Source organism: Muntiacus reevesi, chromosome 10 (genome assembly GCF_963930625.1).
Source record: "Muntiacus reevesi chromosome 10, mMunRee1.1, whole genome shotgun sequence".
In the NCBI taxonomy this organism is placed as follows: domain Eukaryota; kingdom Metazoa; phylum Chordata; class Mammalia; order Artiodactyla; family Cervidae; genus Muntiacus; species Muntiacus reevesi.
The window spans coordinates 17,416,191-17,436,959 of NC_089258.1; the positions used below are offsets into that span (position 1 = coordinate 17,416,191).

At 38.8% G+C, this 20,769-nt stretch overlaps 1 protein-coding gene across 3 annotated transcripts in view; it reads left to right on the forward strand.

The window, feature by feature from the left end:
• The window catches only part of PTPDC1 (protein tyrosine phosphatase domain containing 1), a 68,831-nt gene that overhangs the window by 40,945 nt on the left and 7,117 nt on the right, over positions 1 to 20,769 (forward strand). For 2 of the 3 annotated variants that reach the window (XM_065946883.1, XM_065946884.1), the window contains exons 3-7: positions 12,391 to 12,562; positions 14,634 to 14,714; positions 14,944 to 15,062; positions 16,543 to 16,680; positions 18,397 to 19,652. In XM_065946883.1, the coding sequence (XP_065802955.1) occupies positions 12,391 to 12,562; positions 14,634 to 14,714; positions 14,944 to 15,062; positions 16,543 to 16,680; positions 18,397 to 19,652 (1,766 nt within the window). Of the gene's footprint in view, positions 1 to 11,635; positions 11,910 to 12,390; positions 12,563 to 14,633; positions 14,715 to 14,943; positions 15,063 to 16,542; positions 16,681 to 18,396; positions 19,653 to 20,769 lie in introns of those variants that run through there. The other variant, XM_065946885.1, reaches the window with a different exon arrangement.

Below are 20,769 nucleotides of genomic sequence, written 5' to 3' on the forward strand. Positions count from 1 at the left end.
GAGAACATTGTGGAGATTCCTTAAAAATCTGGAAATAGAACTGCCACATGACCCAGCAATCCCACTCCTGGGCATACACACCAAGGAAACCAGATCTGAAAGAGACACGTGTACCCCAATGTTCGTCGCAGCACTGTTTATAATCGCCAGGACATGGAAGCAACCTAGATGCCCATCAGCAGACTAATGGATAAGAAAACTGTGGTACATATACACAATGGAATATTACTCAGCCATTAAAAAGAATACATTTGAATCAGTTCTAATGAGGTAGATGAAACTGGAGCCCATTATACAGAGTGAAATAAGCCAGAAAGATAAACACCAATACAGTATGCTAATACATATATATGGAATTTAGAAAGATGGTAATGATAACCCTATATGCAAGACAGAAAAAGAGACACAGATGTATAGAACAGACTTTTGGACTCTATGGGAGAAGGCGAGGGTGGGATAATCTGAGAGAACAGCTTCGAAACATGTATATTATCAAGTGTGAAACAGATCGGCAGTCCAGGTTGGATGCATGAGACAAGTGCTCGGGGCTGGTGCACTGGGATGACCCAGAGGGATGGGATGGGGAGGGAGGTGGGAGGGGGGTTCAGGATAGGGAACACATGTAAATCCATGGCTGATTCATGTCAATGTATGGCAAAACCCACTACAATATTGTAAAGCAATTAGCCTCCAACTAATAAAAATAATTGGGAAAAAAAAAAAAGAAACACCTGGAGTAACAGGCAAATTTGGCCTTGGAGTACAGAATGAAGCAGGGCAAAGGTTAATAGAGTTTTGCCAAGAGAACATGCTGGTCATAGCAAACACCCTCTTCCAACAACACAAGAGAAGACTCTACACATGGACATCACCAAATGGTCAACACTGAAATCAGATTGATTATATTCTTTGCATTCAAAGATGGAAGCTCTATACAGTCAGCAAAAACAAGACCCAGAGCTGACTGTGGCTCAGATCATGAACTCCTTATTGCCAAATTCAGACTTCAATTGAAGAAAGTAGGAAAAACCACTAGACCTTTCAGGAATGACCTAAATCAAATCCCTTACGATTATACAGTGCAAGTGAGAAATAGATTTAAGGGACTAGATCTGATAGAATGCCTGATGAACTGTGGACAGAGGTTCATGACATTGTACAGGAGACAGGGATCAAGACCATCCCCAAGAAAAAGAAATGCAAAAAAGTGAAATGGCTGTCTGGGGAGACCTTACAAATAGCTGTGAAAAGAAGAGAAGCAAAAAGCAGAGGAGAAAAGGAAAGATAAACCCATTTGAATGCAGAGTTCCAAAGAATAACAAGGAGAGATAAGAAAGCCTTCTTCAGTGATCAGTGCAAAGAAATAGAGGGAAAGAGTAGAATGTGAAAGACTAGAGATCTCTTCAGAAAATTAGAGATACCGAGGGAACATTTCACGCAAAGATGGGCTCAATAAAAGACAGATATGGTTTGGACCTAACAGAAGCAGAAGATATTAAGAAGTGGCAAGAATACACAGAAGAACTGTACAAAAAAGATCTTCACGACCCAGATAATCACGATGGTGTGATCACTCACCTAGAGCCAGATATCCTGGAATGTGAAGTCAAATGGGCCTTAGGAAGCATCACTATGAACAAAGCTAGTGGAGGTGATGGAATTCCAGTTGAACTATTTCAAATCCTAAAAGGTGATGCTGTGAAAATGCTACACTCAATATGCCAGCAAATTTGGAAAACTCAGCAGTGGCCACAGGACTGGAAGTCAGTATTCATTCCAACCCCTAGGAAGGACAATACCAAAGAATGCTCAAACTACCACACAATTGCACTCATCTCACATGCTAGTAAAGTAATGCTCAAAATTCTCCAAGCCAGGCTTCAACAATACATGAACTGTGAACTTCCAGATGTTCAAGCTGGATTTAGAAAAGGCAGAGGAACCAGAGATCAAATTGCCAACATTCGCTGGATCATCAGAAAAGCAAGAGAGTTCCAGAAGAACATCTATTTCTGCTTTATTGACTATACCAAAGCCTTTGACTGTGTGGATCACAACAAACTCTAGAAAATTCTGAAAGAGATGTGAATACCAGACCACCTGATCTGCTTCCTGAGAAATCTATATGCTGGTCAGGAAGCAACAGATAAAACTGGACATGGAACAACAGACTGGTTCCAAATCAGGAAAAGAGTATGTCAAGGCTGTATATTGTCACCCTGCTTATTTAACTTATATGCAGAGTACATCATGTGAAACGCTGGGCTGGAGGAAGTACAAGCTGCAATCAAGATTGCTGGGAGAAATATCAATAATCTCAGATATGCAAATGACACCCCCCTTGTGGCAGAAAGTGCAGAGGAACTAAAGAGCCTGTTGATGAAAATGAAAGAGGAGAGTAAAAAAGTTGGCTTAACTCAACATTCAGAAAACGAAGATACTGGCAACGAGTCCCATCATTTTATGGCAAATAGATAGGGAAACAGTGGCAGACTTTATTTTTTGAGGGACTCCAAAATCACTGCAGATGGTGACTGCAGTCATGAAATTAAAATGCACTTAATCCTTGGCAGGAAAGTAATGACCAACCTAGACAGCATATTAAAAAGCAGAGACGTTCCTTTGCCACAAAGATCCATCTACTCAGGGCTGTGGTTTTTCCAGTAGTCATGTATGGATGTGAGAGTTGGACTATAAAGAAAGCTGGGCACCAAAGAATTGATGCTTTTGAGCTATTGTGTTGGAGAATACTCTTGAGAGTCCCTTGGACTGCAAGGAGATCCAACCAGTCCATCTTAAAGGAGATCAGTCCTGAATGTTCATTGGAAGGACTGATGCCAAAGCTGAAACTCCAATATTTTGGCCACCTGATGTGAAGAGCTGTCTCATTTGAAAAGACCCTGATGCTGGGAAAGATTGAAAGCAGGAGATGAAGGGGACAACAGAGGATGAGGTGGTTGGATGGCTTCACCAACTCAGTGTACATGAGTTTGAGGAAACACTGGGAGTTGATGATGGACAGGGAGGCCAGGTGTGCTGCAGTCCATGGGGTTGCAAAGAGTCAGACATGACTGAGCGATTAAACAGAAGTGATGGACATCTTATCTTTGACAAAGAAGGCAAAAATATACAATGGAGAAAAGAAAACCTCTTTAACAAGTGCTGGCAAAACTAGTCCACTACCTGTAAAAGAATGAAGTTATAACACTTTCTAACACCATACCCCAAAATAAACTCAAAATGGATTAAAGATCTACATATAAGATCAGAAAATATAAAACTCTTAGAGGGAAAACATGCAGAACACTCTGACATAAATCACAGCAAGATCCTCTATGACCCACCTCCCAGAGTAATGGAAATAAAAACAAAAATAAATAAATGGGACCTAATTAAAAGCTTTTGCACAATGAAGGAAACTATAAGCAAGGTGAAGAGGCAGCCTTCAGAATGGGAGAAATAGTAGCAAATGAAACAGCTGACAAAGAATTAATCTCCAAAGTATACAAGCAGCTCATGCAGCTCAATGCAACCCAATTAAAAAATGGGCCAAAGAACTAAACAGACATTTCTCTAAAGAAGACATACAAATGGCTAACAAACACATCACTCATTGTCAGAGAAATGCAAATCAACACCACAATGAGGTACAATCTCACGCCAAACAGAATGGCAACCATCAAAAAGTCTACAAAAGTGCTGGATAGGGTGTGGAGAAAAGGGAACCCTCTTATACTGTTGGTGAGAATACAAACTAGTACAGCCACCATGGAGAACAGTGTGGAGATTTCTTAAAAAACTAGAAATAGAACTGCCATGTGACCCAGCAATCCCACTGCTGGGCATACACACCAAGGAAACAAGAATTGAAAGAGACGCATATACCTCAGTGTTCACTGCAGCACTGTTTACAATAGCTGGGACATGGAAGCAACCTAGATATACATCGGCAGACGAATGAGTAAGGATATGTGGTACATATACACAATGAAATATTACTCAACTATAAAAAGAAACACATTTGAGTCAGTTCTAATGAAGTGGATGAAACTGGAGCCTATTATACAAAGTGAAGTAAGAAGGAGAAACAGGAAGAGAAACACCAACACAGTATATTAACACATATATATGGAATTTAGAAAGACAGTAATGACGACTATATGCAAGACAGCAAAAGAGACAGATGTAAGGAACAGACTTTTGGACATGTGGGAGAAGGCAGGGGTGAGGCAATTTGAGACAATATGTATATTGAAACATGTATATTACTATATGTAAAACAGGTGACCAGTGCAAGTGCAATGCATGAAGGAGGGCACTCAAAGCTGGTGCTTTGGGACAACCCAGAGGGATGGGGTGGGGAGGGACGTGGGTAGGGGGTTCAGGATGGGGAGACAGCCTAGTTCTATTGACACCTGTGGCTGATTCATGTTGATGTATGGCAAAACCCACCACACCACAATATTGTAAAGTAATTAGTCTCCAATGAAAATAAATAAAATTTTTTTAAAACAGCAAATTAATTCTGAAGAATGAATTAATGAGCTGGAAGATAGAATAATGGAAATCACGCAATCACAATTAACAGACAAAAGGACAAATGAAAAAAAATGAAAGCAACATATTTGACCTATGGGATGCCAATTTACACATAATAGAGATTCCTGAGGGAGAAGAAAGAGATAAGGGGATTGAAAATTCATTTGAAAAAATTATTGCTGAGAACTTGCTAAATTGAAAGGGGGAAAATATCTAGGTACAGGAAGTACAGAGTATCCCAAACAAGATGAACCCAAATAGACCTATATCAAGACACATCATAATTAAAATGACGAAAGTTAAAGAGAGGATTCTAAAGACAGTAAGAGAAAAACAGTCAGTTATGAGGGCAATCCCAGTAAGACTATTAGCTGATTTCTTTACAGAAGCTTTGCACGTCAGAAGGAAATAGCACAATACATTCAGTCCTGAAAATAAAAAGCCTGCAACCTGGGATACTCAACCTAGCAAGATTATCATTTAGAAGGAGAGATAAAAAATTTCTCAGATAAGCAAAAAACTAGAAGAATCAAGCAATTAAGCAATACTAAACCTATTCTAAAGGAAATACTGGAAGGTCTTCTCTGAAGAGAGAAAAGCAAGTATCTATAGGGAAGGAAAAAAGATCACAGTAGGAAAGGCAAATATATAAAAGGATTGAAGATCACTTAAGCTAGTACATATGTTTTGAAAAGCAATAAAATTTTTTTGTGAAAATGATTATAATAAACAACAAAAGGATAAACAGAAAGTGTAAACATAGGATATAAAAATCATAAAATGGAGAGGAGTAAGAAAATGTAGATCTTTTAGAATGTGTTTGAGCCAATATGACTACCAGTGTAAAACAAGTAGATATAATAATGACTTAACATACTTGAAAACTAGGGTAACCACAGGTCAAAAGCATAGATTCACAAAAATGAAAAAGAAATCTCAACCCTAATATAGTAGGGAACCACAAAAGAAAAAACAAGGAATTCCCTGGCATTCCAGTGGTTAGGACTCTGTTCTTTCACTGCCAGGGCTCAAGTTCATTCCTTGATCAGGGGACTAAGATCCCACAAGCCATGCAGTGTGGGCCCCCCCCCAAATTGCTTTCAATGTTAGTGGACTAGTTGCCCCAATCAAATGACACAAAATGGCAGACTAGATAATAAAACAAGATGTTGCCTACAGGAGACCAACTTTAGGGTGAAAGACATACATAGATTGAAAGTGAGGGAATGGAAAAAGGTATTTCATGCAAATAGAAATGACAAGAAAGCAGGGGTGACAATACTTATATTAAGCAAAATAGACTTTAAAACAAAACCCATACAGAAAGATAAAGAAGGACACTGTATATTGATAAAAGGGTCAATACAAGAAGATTCTATGCTCACTAACATATATGCACCCAATATAGGAGTACCTAAAACAAATGCTAGCAAGAAAAAAGAAAAATTGATGGGAATATATTAATAGTAAGAGACTTTAACATCCCACTGACAGCAATGGACAGATCTTCCAGACAGAAAAGTCAATAAGGTATCAGAGATTCTAAATGACACAATACAACCATTATACTTAACTGATGTACTCAGGACATTACATTCCACCCCCCCCCCAAAAAAAAAAACAAAACTGAAAATACATTCTTTTCAGGAGCACATGAAACATTCTTTAGGACACAGAACAAGCCCTAGCAAATTTTAAAGAGCGTAAATAATTTCAAGCATCTTTTCTGACTGCAGGAGCATGAAACTAGAAATTAACCTCAGAAAGAGAAGTGAAAACAAGGTTTCATGGAAACTAAACAACATGGTACTAAAAAACCAATGGGTTCATGATGAAGTGAAGAGATTTTTTAAAAAATTACCTCAAAATAAATGGCAATGTAAACACAACTATACAGAAGATGTGGTACATGTGTACAAATGGAATATTACTCAGCTATAAAAAAGAATGAAATAATGCTGTTTGCAGCAATATGGAGGGACTTAGAGATTGCCATACTGAATGAAATAAGTCAGATAAAGAAAGACAGGTATTACATGAAGTCAGATAGAAAAAGACAGATATCATTGCTTATATGTGGACTCTTTTTAAATGGTACAAATGAACTTATTTACAGAACAGGAGATCTTCCTGGCTCAGAGATCGAACCCACGTCTCTTACATCTCCCGCATTGGCAGGCAGGTTCTACACCACTAGCGCCACCTGGGAAGCCCCTGTGTATTTATGGAAAGCGGCTGTTAGGAAGAGCCCTGTGTTGTTGGATTAGAATTGCTAACATCAGCGTGAACTCTCAGTTTTCGACATAAATGCATGCATATATAAATATGGATGTAAATGTGTGGTGTATGTGTATGTATGCATGTATGTATTGTATGCATTCTTAAGTTCTATCCACTGAGAATGCCTGCAGGCAACAACTCTTTAAGAGTAGTGACCACACCTAGCATCTGGACTTGGTTTCTAAATATCATTTTTCACCATAAACACCAGAATTTATTAGATCTAATTATGAGGAAGCGCACACACACCCAAATTGAGGAAATGTTCTACAAAATAGCTGGTCTATACTCTTCAAAAGCCAAAGGCATTGATATCAAGGAAGGACTGAGGAACTTGTTCTAAAGTGAAATAAATGAGAAGACAACTAAAACTAAGTGTGTGATTCTGAACGTTGTGTAGTATGATTTTACCGTAAGGAACATTGAGATAATCAGTGGAACTTGTGTGAGGTCTGAGGAATAGTGGGCAACTAATAATATATCAATTATAATTTTCTAATTTGGGGGAATTTTGGAGAATTTTTTATGGGAAATATACACTAACTTAGAGTAATGGAGCAGCATATCTGCAGCTTATTCTCAAATGGTTCAAGGAAAAAAATTCTTTGTATTATACTTAAAACTTTTCTATAAGTTTGAGATTGCATCAAAAAATAAAATCCTCTCCAAATATTTTTAAAATTAAAACTAAATTGTTCAATTCTGTTGAATGTGTGCTAAGCAGTAAAATTAAGACAAAAACTATAAAAAGGATCATCAGAGACTTTAGTGAGAATGAAACAGGTCACAAATGAAAATAGCAAATGGAGTCAAATTTTCTTTTTAGAATTTTGTCTGTAAAGGGGAGGCAGGGGGTGGAGGGGCTCTCTGAAGAAAGGGAATTATAATGAAGGATCTGGAAATAATAACTATTAACATTTGTAAAAATTAAGATTTGACCACAATTGGGGGAGTCTTGGAGGAGTTCTGTCTTCAGATATTTGAAAACCTTGCAAGTCATAGAGACGCTGTATTTTTCATTTTTAAAGGGAGGGGCCAGGACCAGTGTTTACAGAGAAATGGATTTTGACTCAACAGTAGGAAACATCCTGAGCTGTCACACAGTTGAATAGTTAATTGCCTTGTGAGAAGTGAGCCTCCTGTCATAAAAAGTGGGAAAAAAAGAAGCTGAAAAATCAGTGTTCTAGTCTAGTTCCTGGAAATGACTCCTTTATTGACTTAGAACTGAGACTACATAGACATGTGACTAAACGGACATGAGACTCTGGACATGTGTTTGAGCAAGCTCCAGGAGATGGTGAAGGACAGGGAAGCTTGGCGTGCTGCAGTCTGTGGGGTCGCAGAGAGTCGGACAGGACTGAGCAGCTGAAGAACAACAACAGCCTTTCTCTGTGGCTGTCAGAAAAAAGTTTCTTCAGCTTTTAGGTGTCTATTGAAAATATGGTCCTTCATAAAATTACTCTTGCTTAAAACACTTCCGTTTTATATAAAACATGAAATATATTAGAAATTAAGTAGTCTTGTTGCTCCTTTTATTTAAAGAAAAGACTTCATTTTTTCCTATTGGTAATTTAAATAAATATTAAAATGTTAGTCTGAACAATTCATCATTAGCAATCTATATGATGCATCCCAATTTAAAAATTTTAATTGATTTTTAAGATGTAATACAAAGTCTTACAGAGGTGTGAAACAAAAAGTGTGAGTATTAGTAACTAAATTGATCCACAAAATGAATAAAATAACTATTTAAAAAATAATACAGAAAAGAGAGACCAATTTGTACTAATTCAGTACAAGTTCTAATATCTTTTATTCCATGAATTAGAAGATAATCCCTTTAAAGTCATGGCATGATTGTTTTTTGGCAACATTCTGTGAATGAAAACATGGTCATGTGGAGATATGGATTTCTGAGATCACAGAGGTTGGCAAAATAGCTTATCAGAGACAGCATCTCTTGATCTTTATTTTAATGCTGTGTTCCTCTCTGACCTCAGGAAAAACCTGTGGTTTGCTAAAAATATTACTCCTTTCCACTTCTATAAAGTTAGTTGTTCAAACATGTAAAGACTCAAGTAAATAAAAACATGAGCTTTGCACACCAGTCATATCATCTCTAGTTTAATGAAGGAAAAAATAGAAATAAAAATTTTTAATCCTGAAAATATATAATACCTTATTTCTAAACAATATAATTGATAATAGCCTAAATATTCAACAGCTCAAGAATGACTAGGTAAATTATAATGCATCAAATTCTTGTGCATCCACTAAATGAAAATGAGAAGACTAAAGGGGAAATTATTTGCAATTATGACTACAAATATGTAGAAAATCCACATGTCTGTGGACAAATACCGAAAGGAAGATGAGTTTAGGGGTGGAATGAAAGGTACTCTTCCCTGTTGTAACGTCATTTGGCATAAATAAAAACTGATTTTTAAAGGTGGATTTGGCTATGAATTGGGCATTTTTTCAAGGAATAATTTGGAGCTTGCAACAGTGAGGTTGACAGTTCTGACATGTCTTGGGGAAGTGGAGGCTTCTGCCCTGTCTGTGGTGCCCATAGGTGGGCAGCACTCCACTTCAGCACCGGAGAGTGCCAGTGTATCCCGGCACCCCTGGGTGCCCCAGGTGAGTGGGCAAGGCAAGAATATGCTGAGAGGGAGGGCTGCAGTCACCTTCTGGATTCCTGTTTGCCTTCACCTCCACTTTTCTGAAAGCCCAAATTCAGTGTCCCTGGCTGGTAACCGAGGCCACCAAGTGGTTGCATGTTTATTTAAGGCCAGCCCAGTCCTTAAGATTTCCCAGCAGAAATTATTCCTGAGATGATACAAAAATCTTCCTTCCTTCGCTTGGTCCAGACAAGTCCTGTCCTCATCAATTTCATTCTCATTTTCAGAACTGTTGAGAGCACAGTCACTTGGACTCTCATGTCCTTAGAGCTGCACAGATCAGGCATTTCCTGCTCACTGGCTGAGGCCTCCTAATTGCTGCCTCACGTGCATTTTCATCTCATATGGAGATTGCCTGCTGGGTTTTCTCTGGCACCTTCTTACGGACTCTATATTTACTGACTTAAGGGTCTTGTAGCTGCTCGCTTAGACTTGAAGTCTTGGCATGCAGTGCAGTGTCCGCCCTTGTACTGTCTTGCTCCCACACTTACTGTCACTGTCCCAGCAGGCCCTCAGTCCTTGACTCTAATCCCTGTCTTTGCAGGGAGTGTTAACCGTGAGAAACTTGAGTCAGACTTCTGTTCCCCACCAGCAGACTCAGACTTCTTATTTTGAGCATTTAGGGCCTCTTGACATCAGGTTCCAACTTGCCTTCCGCACCACATCTTCTGTACTTTTCTTTCCTTTAAAACTGTGTGGAAGCTGTACTTCCACACAGACTTCTGAATAAACTACATTAAAAGAAATTCTTTTTCATTGCTGTTTACAAAATGACAGGGTGCTGCACTCAAATTTAGACACCAAATTGAGCTACTGTATCTTATTTGACAAAACATACCCATTTGAAGAAATGAAGGTGTGTTTTAAAAGGAGCAAGTTTTAAAGCATTATTAATTATTAAAATAGAACAGAACAAAGCAAAGAGCCCTATCTGTGACAATAGGTTGTTTCCATCTACGCATGGCCAGAATACCATTTGGAGAAACAGAAAGAGAAAAAGGCACCGCGTGGGGTGAGGTTGTTGCAGTTTGACATTAACAAGAGAGGAGGCGGACAATTGGTGGTTGTTACAGTTTCTGTGTTCTTTATATCCTTTATCCTCAAGTTGCAATCTCCCCCTCATCCAGTTCCTTTAAAAAATGTGATACTTAGTGGATTTTCTTCCTATGTCTCTGCCAAGACTTACTGAAGCTTCTCTTTTCCCCTTAGTCAGCAAGAAAAGACACAGAAGCATGTCTTTTGAGTTTTTGAGGGCTGTAGTTATGACTGCTGTAACTATCCAATAACCAAGAATTGGATTTTCACATTCTGAAAATAGAAATATGAAAATAAATGTCTTTTGGTTAGTATACCAGCCCTAAAGATGTCTTTATTTCTTCTATCCAAGCATTTCTTAAATTGTTCTATAAAATAATATAGGGTTTGGGGCTTCCAAAGTGGCCCACTGATAAAGAGTCTACCTTCAGTGCAGGAGATGAGAGTTCAGTCCCTGGGTCAGGAAGATTCTCTGGAGAAGGAAATGGCAATGCACTCCAGTATTCTTGCCTGGGAAATCCCATGGACAGAGGAGCCTGGCAGGCTGTAGCCCATGAGATTGAGAAAGAGTCAGATATGACTTAGCAACTAAACAAAAAATAGAGGGATTTTTGTTTTTGAAAAATAATGTTTTAATAATGTTATAGGTATCTAATATATCCCACTTTATTACAACTAACTTTTTATTTGCCCTGTTTCAGAGAGGAGTAGAAAGAGTATTTTTCAAAATGTTCAGAGAATAGATATGAAAGGAAGAACAAAATTTAGGTATTTTAATAATGTGTTTGCATCATAAAGATATTTTTCTAAATTCATTACAATATTTTAGATATAATTCTCTGAGCAGTCAGATCTTTTTGAAGGTATTTGAGAAACAGTAGAAAAGTCACATTTAAGGTATAATCTATTTAAAATACATGTTATTCTTCCCTTTATTAGAACAATCTGTTCTAAACACAATCCATTCATAAGGGATTTTGCTTGTACAGATTTGAGTGGGAATCAGTACTTTCTTTGTTTGTCACTATGGAAACAAGTCAGCCTATCCTGAACGGCGGTTAGATCACGCAGAGTGATGCTCACGTTCTCAGTGTAACTTCATCATGGAGCAGGCTGGCGCTGACATCTCGCCTCCAGCTCTTCCCTCCTGGAAGCCCAGCACCATGCAGGATCCACTCCGGAGGCTCTCCGCTGTGCCATTCCTCAGCTCCTTTTTCGAGGGCCGTCGCCACTCTGCCTCCGACCCTATCCTGCGGCTGCAGCAGGCGCGGCGCGGCTCTGCTGCCAAGGTGCTCTCCTCGTCTTCTCTCCAGGTGATGGTGGCCATGTCCTCTGTCAGCTGTGCTGAGAGAAACCCAACTTGCCCCGAGAGAAAAAGTAAAGTTCCTTTTCTTCTTAAAGATTGACACACTTTTGAGTTTAAATATAACGATTGTGAAGAAGCTATGCTGTGTTTATACCTTTTAAAATTTTGAGAATTCTGCATTATACTTTTTATTGTCTGTTATGCTATGAGATTCAGTAGACATGTAATAGGAGATGAAAATGCTTGAATGTTTTTTTTTTCATTAAAAATGTAGTTCTTGTGTAAAACTCATTTCTTTGTAAAAGATCTATAACATTTTCTTCCTTTTCATTACCAGTAGCCCATATGAAGATTCTTGTGTGCAAAGGCCTTTTCTGAAGTGAAGGCTAGTGCACTTATATGAAAGGGAAACAGTTTTATTCCTGACAAAATGAAGGGGATTTAGCACCAGCTTGTCATATACAATCCTGAGAGAAATTGGAAGCTCTTTCCCTTGTTACTGTTCCATTTGGAGAGTAGGATTTTAAATCTTCCCTTCTTCTTATGTTATAGGAAATTCAGGACGTCCTACGCCAAAATATACAAAAGTTGGAGAGCGTTTGCGGCATGTCATTCCTGGACACGTGGCCTGTTCTATGGCATGTGGTGGCAAAGCTTGCAAGTATGAAAATGCAGCCCGCTGGGGTGAACAGGAACAAGCTATTAAAGGGGTCTACTCATCCTGGTAAGTGATTCTGTCAGTCTTTGATAGCTCCCACCTACTGCTAAGTAGGAAAAGGAAGTGGAGGTATAGGTGATGGCCAGAGGCAGTAGCCTGTAGAAGAAGGAATGTGGGGTTTTGAAGTCAGAGGACCTCATCATCCATCCCTGGCTTCCCCTCTTGACAATCTGGCCTACTCACAGGCACTCTGAACCACAGTTTCCTCATCTGTAAAATGGAAATAATAAAACCAACCCTATAGGATTATTTTTTTAATAAAGTAGAATGTTGTAGGTAAAGTATCTTAAAGAATTGGTAACTAGATAGATTTTAAATTTCAGAGATTGCTAGAAACAATTAAAATATTCAGCTATAAATTTGAGAAATTTTGAGGTAATTAGGTAGTTTTTCACTTTCATGCAGGTGAACTTTAGCCTTATTTTTATTTTGTTCCTGTATTCTGTATAAAAGGATGCGTTTTCATACAAATAACATACACTTCCAGTCTGCCTCAGTAGAGGGTGATATAAGTTTTCGGTTCAGTAGATGATGTAAAATGCTCTCATTGTTTATGGTATGTAAGTATAATTCATTCATTATTGAATCGTGCTGTTTTTTTTTTTTGTTTTGTTTTTTTGTTTTTTATTATTAGCAAATTGTCAAGTATACCCTTTTTTGATATAGTGATATCTCTGAAAAATTCTGATATTTAAAACCATATTTGGAATGCACTCAGAGGAATTCACTATTTAAAGAACTCTGCTGGTGAATCGTTTTATAGAGTAAGACTCCATTTACAAGTTAGATATTTGTCAGCCAGTTTACTAGCCTCCAACCCTGTACTTTTTCATATTGGATATGTTGGGTACAGGTATAGTGTTATAGTCTGGGATCCACTGTCACTACCTTCATCACTCCCTTTCTTAAAGAGTGTCATTTAAAAGCAAACACTACTCCTGAGATGTGGTCAGATACATAAATTTATAATAATGCAGCTTAAGGTCACATTAATATTTCTGGTTTATTGTTGACTAAACTATCTTATTTTCACCTCTGCTGCTTTCACATTACATCTCTCCTAATCTTACACTACATGCTGTTAAATTTGCGAGATCCCAAACCTTCGTGGTTCCCTGTTTTTAGATATTGCCCCAGGCACGAGAGATGGTGTCTTTCTGAATCCTGACCTGCTCATCTGATGTCTCTGTTATTCCTCTCAGGTTCTTGTAACCCACAGCTTGTGACAGTCTATCTTAGGTATCTTTCACCAGACCACTGGTGAGAAATCTGATCAGAACAGAGGGAAGTTAGAGCCCTAGTGAGAGTGACAGCCATTTACTGGGCCTCTACCCATTTGTACACTCAGTAAACATCCATTTGGTTACAAGCCAGTCACAGTGATAGACATTTTCAACTTATTATGGTCATAAAACCCTTTAAGTAGGCATTGTTAGTGTCATGTTATTGATAAGGAATTGAAGTCCAGAGAGACTAAGTAATTTGCTACACAGCTGGAAAATAGAAGAGCCAGAATTTGAAACCAGGCCTGACTGACTCCAAAGTGATATTTTTTCCTAAATTACAATAACTCAACATTTATGCATAACCACATGCCAGAATTTATGCTAAAAGACTTTACAGTCACATCATATTGAATTCTCACACCAACCCTATGAGACAGGTATTATTACCTCACTCAACACATTAGATAACTGAGGTACAGATAAATAAGTAACTAAAAATGCCTTCCAGCTGACCCTCCTCATTTAGTCAGTAACCTCTGGATAACTAATCCAGGATGTTACTTTTGCTGCCAGTTGAGGTTTCTCCATTATTCTGCCTTGTCCGCTAGAATCTCATGAAAGTCCTTGAGGATACTTTGCTGGAGTCCATAAATACATTATGTTCTGGAATTGTTTCCAGGATTTAAGAAGTGAGGGTTTCTTAGAGCCATAATCATAATACAGAATTGAAGCCAGATTTGTATAAGGAGATTCGTACCTTACAGTATTATTGAAATCATAGAAAAAGTAAGGACTTGAAATCTTGCTTTCTCAGTTCTGTGCATTTCATCAGTCCCTCCTCCCATCTGTAGGGTCACTGATAATATCCTGGCCATGGCACGCCCATCCACTGAGGTCCTGGAGAAGTTCTGTATCATTGAGCAGTTCCGAAGGTAAATGTTGCATGTTTACACACTGTAATAAGCCAGCTTATGTCTTCTTTTCCACTGCTTTTGACTTCAAATAGAAAAGTGCTTTCATTTTACCAACAGAAATGTGAAGAACTTATTTCAAGTAAGATAAAGTTTTAAGAGTAGTTAATGTTTATTAATACCAAAAATGGTTATTTCTTTGTTAACACTACCTCCCCAATATGACTACTTTTTTTCTTTTTCCTTTAAGCCATGGCATAAAAAGTATCATTAACCTTCAGCGTCCTGGTGAGCATGCCAGCTGTGGGAACCCTCTGGAACAAGAAAGTGGCTTCACATACCTTCCTGAAGCTTTCATGGAGGCTGGCAGTAAGTCCTTCCAACCTCTTCTCCATATGTTACCAAGGACAGAACTCAGAGACTTTTGTCTGCTCATTTCTTAGATTAAAAAGGAGATGGAAACAAAGTTCGTGCATAGTAGTAGGGCTTCTGAAAAGTGAAGATGAGATAACTTTGTCTTTAAATACCTTATTTAGTATTGGTGTTGAAAGTACAGAATTTCTTTTTTCCTGTGAGAGAGATCTTGAGAGAAGACCTTGTAGAAATAATACCTGCATAATTAATATAAACAGTATGTCAGACCTGTCATCTCATTTAATCCTTAAAGCATTCATGTAATACGGTTGTTCTGAGACTTCCCTGATGGTCCAGTGGCTAAGACTGTGCTTCCAATGCAGGGGGCCCGGGTTCCACTGGTCAGGGAAGTAGATCCCACATGCTGCATCCAAGACCCAGCACAGCCAAATAAATAAATGAACATTTAATTCTGTGTGTGTGTGTGTGTGTGTGTGTGTGTTCCATCCCTGGTCAGGGAAGTAGATCCCACATGCTCCACTGGTCAGGGAAGTAGATCCCACATGTTGCATCCAAGACCCAGCACAGCCAAATAAATAAATGAACATTTAACTCTGTGTGTGTGTGTGTGTGTGTGTGTTCCATCCCTGGACATTTAACTGTCTCTGTGTGTGTGTGTGTGTGTGTGTGTGTGTGTGTGTGTGTGTGTGTGTTCCATCCCTGGTCAGGGAAGTAGATCCCACATGCTGCATCCAAGACCCAGCACAGCCAAATAAATAAATGAACATTTAACTCTGTGTGTGTGTGTGTGCGTGTGTGTGTGTGTGTGGTTGTTCTGCTTCAGACTGAGGAAGTTCTGACTTGCCCAAGATGACACAACTTAAACATAGCAACAGGATTAGAACCCATGACTTATTTGTGCTTTACCTACCGCATAGCTCTACCCTGTGGGCAGGATGCGGGGATTCTGTCTGTGACAAGTCCAGAAGCTCTGTCACAGGAGCTGTAGCGTAGAATCCACTGAACATGTATCATTCACACCAAGCTGGAAAGGACCAGACTGTGCCACTTCTACAACCTGAAGTTCATGTTCGCTTTTTTATCCCACTAGTTAGAAAAATCTGTATGTACCACCCCATGTCATTTATCAGTCAGTTAGACTTGATTTATTGCTTAAGCAAAGTTGCATGCTTTTCCTCCATGGTAGAGTAATTTTGGCATAGGTCATCAACTTTAATGTATAATCCTGCTTTTCATTAATTATTTCTGAGTTTCAGCAGGAAATGTGTTAAATAATACAGAATATGCTTTTTAAGAAATGCTAACAGTAACTTTACTGGAAATGAGAAAAGCCTGTTATTTTAGGTCTACACATCTAGTGAGATCTGCGTGTTTTACAGCTGTATACTGTCATGACTTCACTCAGTTTTTTCAAATGTATTTGCAAGTATTTCTCCTATATGTTGATTTCTTCTTGTTCTTTCTCATTGTCCAGTTTATTTCTACAACTTTGGATGGAAGGATTACGGTGTAGCGTCCCTTACCACCATCTTAGATATGGTGAAGGTGATGACATTTGCCTTACAAGAAGGAAAAGTAGCTATCCATTGTCATGCAGGGCTTGGTCGAACAGGTAAATTCTAGGGGGTGGTTTTATTGCCTTTCTGTGTATTTAAACATATAAGGAAAAATATTTCCTAGTTCTTAAGGATAGTTTTCAAATTCCTATCGAAGGTTTGGAGTCAAATGGCAAGTCAATAAAAGATACTTGAAATATCTTAAATAGATAGTTTCAGTGACCATATATCCATGAGAGTATTTTTTGAATGGTTTAGAGTTAAAACTGCATCATATTGAGAAATAGGTGGGTTTCCATAGCTAGCTGAATGACCTTTCTGATTTTCTTCTTTCAAGGAAAAAAGTCAATACTTTTGTTTTTAATACATGTCTCTTTAAAATTTTATCTTCCTTAACCAAAATAATAATGGAAATAGCAAGCATTGTTTCATCCAATAATCTTTTTAAGTTGTTAGCAACACTAAGTTTTGAAGGAGGTTAATTTGCTGTATCTAGTAAGTGGCAGGACCTTGATTTAAAGCCACGGCTATAAGGATTTTGTTTGTAGAGTCTTAACTGTGCCTGCAATTCTGTGTAAAAATCAATGATTTTACTTTAAAATGCAGCAGAATATCAGTGCAATGCTGATACTAGGGCACAAAAAGGATGGACTCTTCATTGGACATCTAATCCAGCCAGACCCCAGAGTTTTACTCTGTTTACAATGTACCCATGTACTTAACCACTGGCCTTCCCACTTAACTGGGGTGCATCTTCAGATGGGGACATAGTTCTGCTCCAGATTGTCAGCTGTCATGGTTGAGCCAAGATCTCACTGTTCTAGGGATTCCATGCGATAGTTCTGCAGATATATCATACTTATCCTAAAGAACTGCCTTATCCTAGTGAAAAAGATATGTTGGACCTTACCTCATACTAGGAAAACAGGCATTTTTCAGAGGTTCAGATTTTCACATGTAATGAGATTCAGAACCTTCATGAATCACACAGATGTCTTTTGATTTGCCTTTTACTTGATGTTAATTATTTTATTTAAATTAATTTATCACATTTTTATTATTCATTTCAGTTTAGTATTAATGATACTACATAATTTTTACACTATTAATGTAGTCTTCCTTAATATTAAGGACTTAGAGAAAAGTATCTATGATCTAGAGGAAAATATATATTAGTTTAGTCTAAACTATATTAGTTTAGTCTTAAAGAAGAAACTTCAAGAGAGAAAATAGATTGTGAAAATGAATAGTTGCCAAAGATAAAAATACCCAAGTGGGGAAAATGCAGGTCTGGAATGTGCCACCAATTGATGTCAAAGATGAAAGGGGTGGGAAGTTCCAAGCAGAATGTATGGAGTGATTGAATAGAAATTTTTAAGAACTGTTCAAAGTGGAAAGCCGTATTGTCTTTCTTCCATGTTGGAGTTGGGCGTAATGAGGGTAAATGAACCAGGTCATCAGTTCATTCAGGCATTGCCCTCCACACTCAGCCATCCCCCCTTACTCCACACCTACTCAGGTTCACTGTGACAGTGCTTGTGCTTGCCCTGGGCTACAGAGGTGACCAAGGGTTCTCAGTCAGGGGGAGGGTTACCATAGGGACAAGTAAATAGGTGAACCCCTGTACCAAAAGTTTAAAAGTTATCCTTGTTCTTAAAATGTTCCTGTATTCATATGGTTTCCTAATACATATTCAAATTTTAAAATCATCAAAGAGAATAAATAAAAATATAAAATTTTCTCATGCCAATCTTCATTTCTTCATTGTTTAGGTGTTTTAATAGCATGTTACTTAGTTTTTGCAACAAGAATGACTGCTGACCAAGCAATTATATTTGTTCGGGCAAAGCGACCTAATTCCATACAAACTCGAGGACAGCTACTCTGTGTAAGGGAATTTACTCAGTTTCTGATTCCTCTTCGCAATATATTCTCTTGCTGTGACCCCAAGGCACATGCTGTCACCTTAGCACAGTATCTCATTCGTCAGCGACATATGCTTCACGGATATGAGGCACGACTTCTGAAACACATACCAAAAATTATCCACCTCGTTTGCAAATTGCTGCTGGACTTAGCTGAGAACAGGCCAGTGGTGACAGAAAAAGTGGCAGACATACCTGGCCTCTCAGCTGAAATTGAAAAGACTGTTTCTGAGATGATCACAAGGCAGCTTGATAAGGAGTTACTGAGACATGATAGTGATGCATCAGACTCTTTCACCCCCAATGCAGTGGTGATGGATTTTGAGAATCAGGATGTGGTTCTTTCCAGTGAGCAAGAGTTGGACCCTCTTTGGAAGAGGCGGAATGTCGAGTGTCTTCAGCCCCTGGCTCATCTGAAAAGGCAGCTCAGCTACAGTGACTCAGATTTAAAAAGGGCGGAGTCACTTCTGGAGCAAGGGAGGACTCCGTGGACAGTGCCTGCCCAGGCCCTGTTTTGCCGTAATCCCAGGCAGCAGAAGCACATAAGCCATTGTTACTCCCCACAGTCTCCACAGCTAGATTTAAATAAGGAAACGCTGGTCCGCAATACATTTTCTTTCTGGAATCACACTAAATTTGGAATCCCAGAGGGACTCAAAGATGATGGGTCATCAATGTTCCATAGGACGAGCGTTCCAAAGGAAGTACAGCGAAGCAGAACTTTCTCTTCAGGAATTTCAGGTTCATGCAACCCTGGGGAGCCAGTTGCACCAAACTTTGCAAATATTCCTAAGGAATCAAACTGTTCTCAACAGAATGTGTACCACTGTGAGTGTGAAAGTCATGGTGGTTGTGGCCCAAGCTCTGTTGCAGAGGATGGTGAGACTTGCCGCCGCCCTGTGGACTGTGGATCCAGTCCCAAAGCACAGTTCTTGGGGAATGAAACTCAGAACAGCAAATACCTGTCTGAAGTTGCTGCACATGTGGCTTTACAGTCTGAGTTGAGTGTTGAAGCAAGGAGAATACTGGCAGCCAAAGCCCTGGCAAATTTAAATGATATTGCAGAAAAGGAGGAAGTGAAAAAGAAGGTAGAGATGTGGCAGGTATTTGTATTTCATTTAATTATTTATGAGTAGGAAATATTTTTGTCAGAGCAAAAGTAGTACATTTTCCCAAGTTCATTTGTTTTCAGGAATTTGAAGACATGTTGGTATAATACATAACTTTTGAATGTCAAGTTACTCAACTGTAATACCACATTGCTGTCATTGAAACAATAGACACAGGTCTCTTGTATAGGTTCATTTCAGTCTCTGTGAAAGAAAGCACTTAGTGCTTAGCACTCAGGGTGCTTGACTGAACATGGCAATGAAAGTGATTGATGGCAATAGTTTCCTTCTTCCTTGCTGGGCCTGTGGGACTGATGGCCAGATGGATAGAAAACTGTAGGAACTGACCTGAAGCATCTCTAACCTGAGCCCTAGCAGGGAACCACACTTTGAGAACCCTGAGCTGAGAGATAAAATAGAGACAATTCTTTCCCAAAGCTCATTAACCCAAGTATCAAGTAAGGACAGAAGGATAATGATGAATGCTGACTGCTCAGCAGTCCCTCCCCAGCCCACCCAAACAAGGCAGGTGTTGGATTCCAGAAAGCAAATGTGTGTGGCCACAGAGCCCCTTTGTCCACGAGTTTTATCTGAGATTGAGTCCCTGAGTTCTATTTCTTGGCTTTAAGTTAAATTAGAATGTGACATTTTAAACTGTAACATCGTTTTGTGTTGTACTTTCATGAGGGAGCAGTCTTAAATCATGCTGTCTGCCTAGAATGAGCAGCTGATTAGAAAGAAGACAGGCCTTATGAACCTAGTTATGGTAAACTGCCCAAATGTGGGGCTGACCTGGGGAGGCCTAGCTCAGTGATATTTTGGCTTGTTAGCCCATAATGTACCATGAATTATTTGTAGCTGCTTTTCTATCTCCTACCACTAATCAAGCAAGGTGTGTACACTTTCCAGGAGATCAGGCCTTCCAGATGCAGAGGCAAGAAGAGGAGGCATGGAGCCTAACTGTATGACAGGAGGAGAGCACTTCTCCGCATGAGTTTTTCATCAGAATTGTGGTGTTTTGCTTAATCAATAGTTAAACGTATTGCTGTCTTCCAACATGAAATATTTTATTTCATACTCCAAGCTGAACAACATTCCACTCAGTGGACGG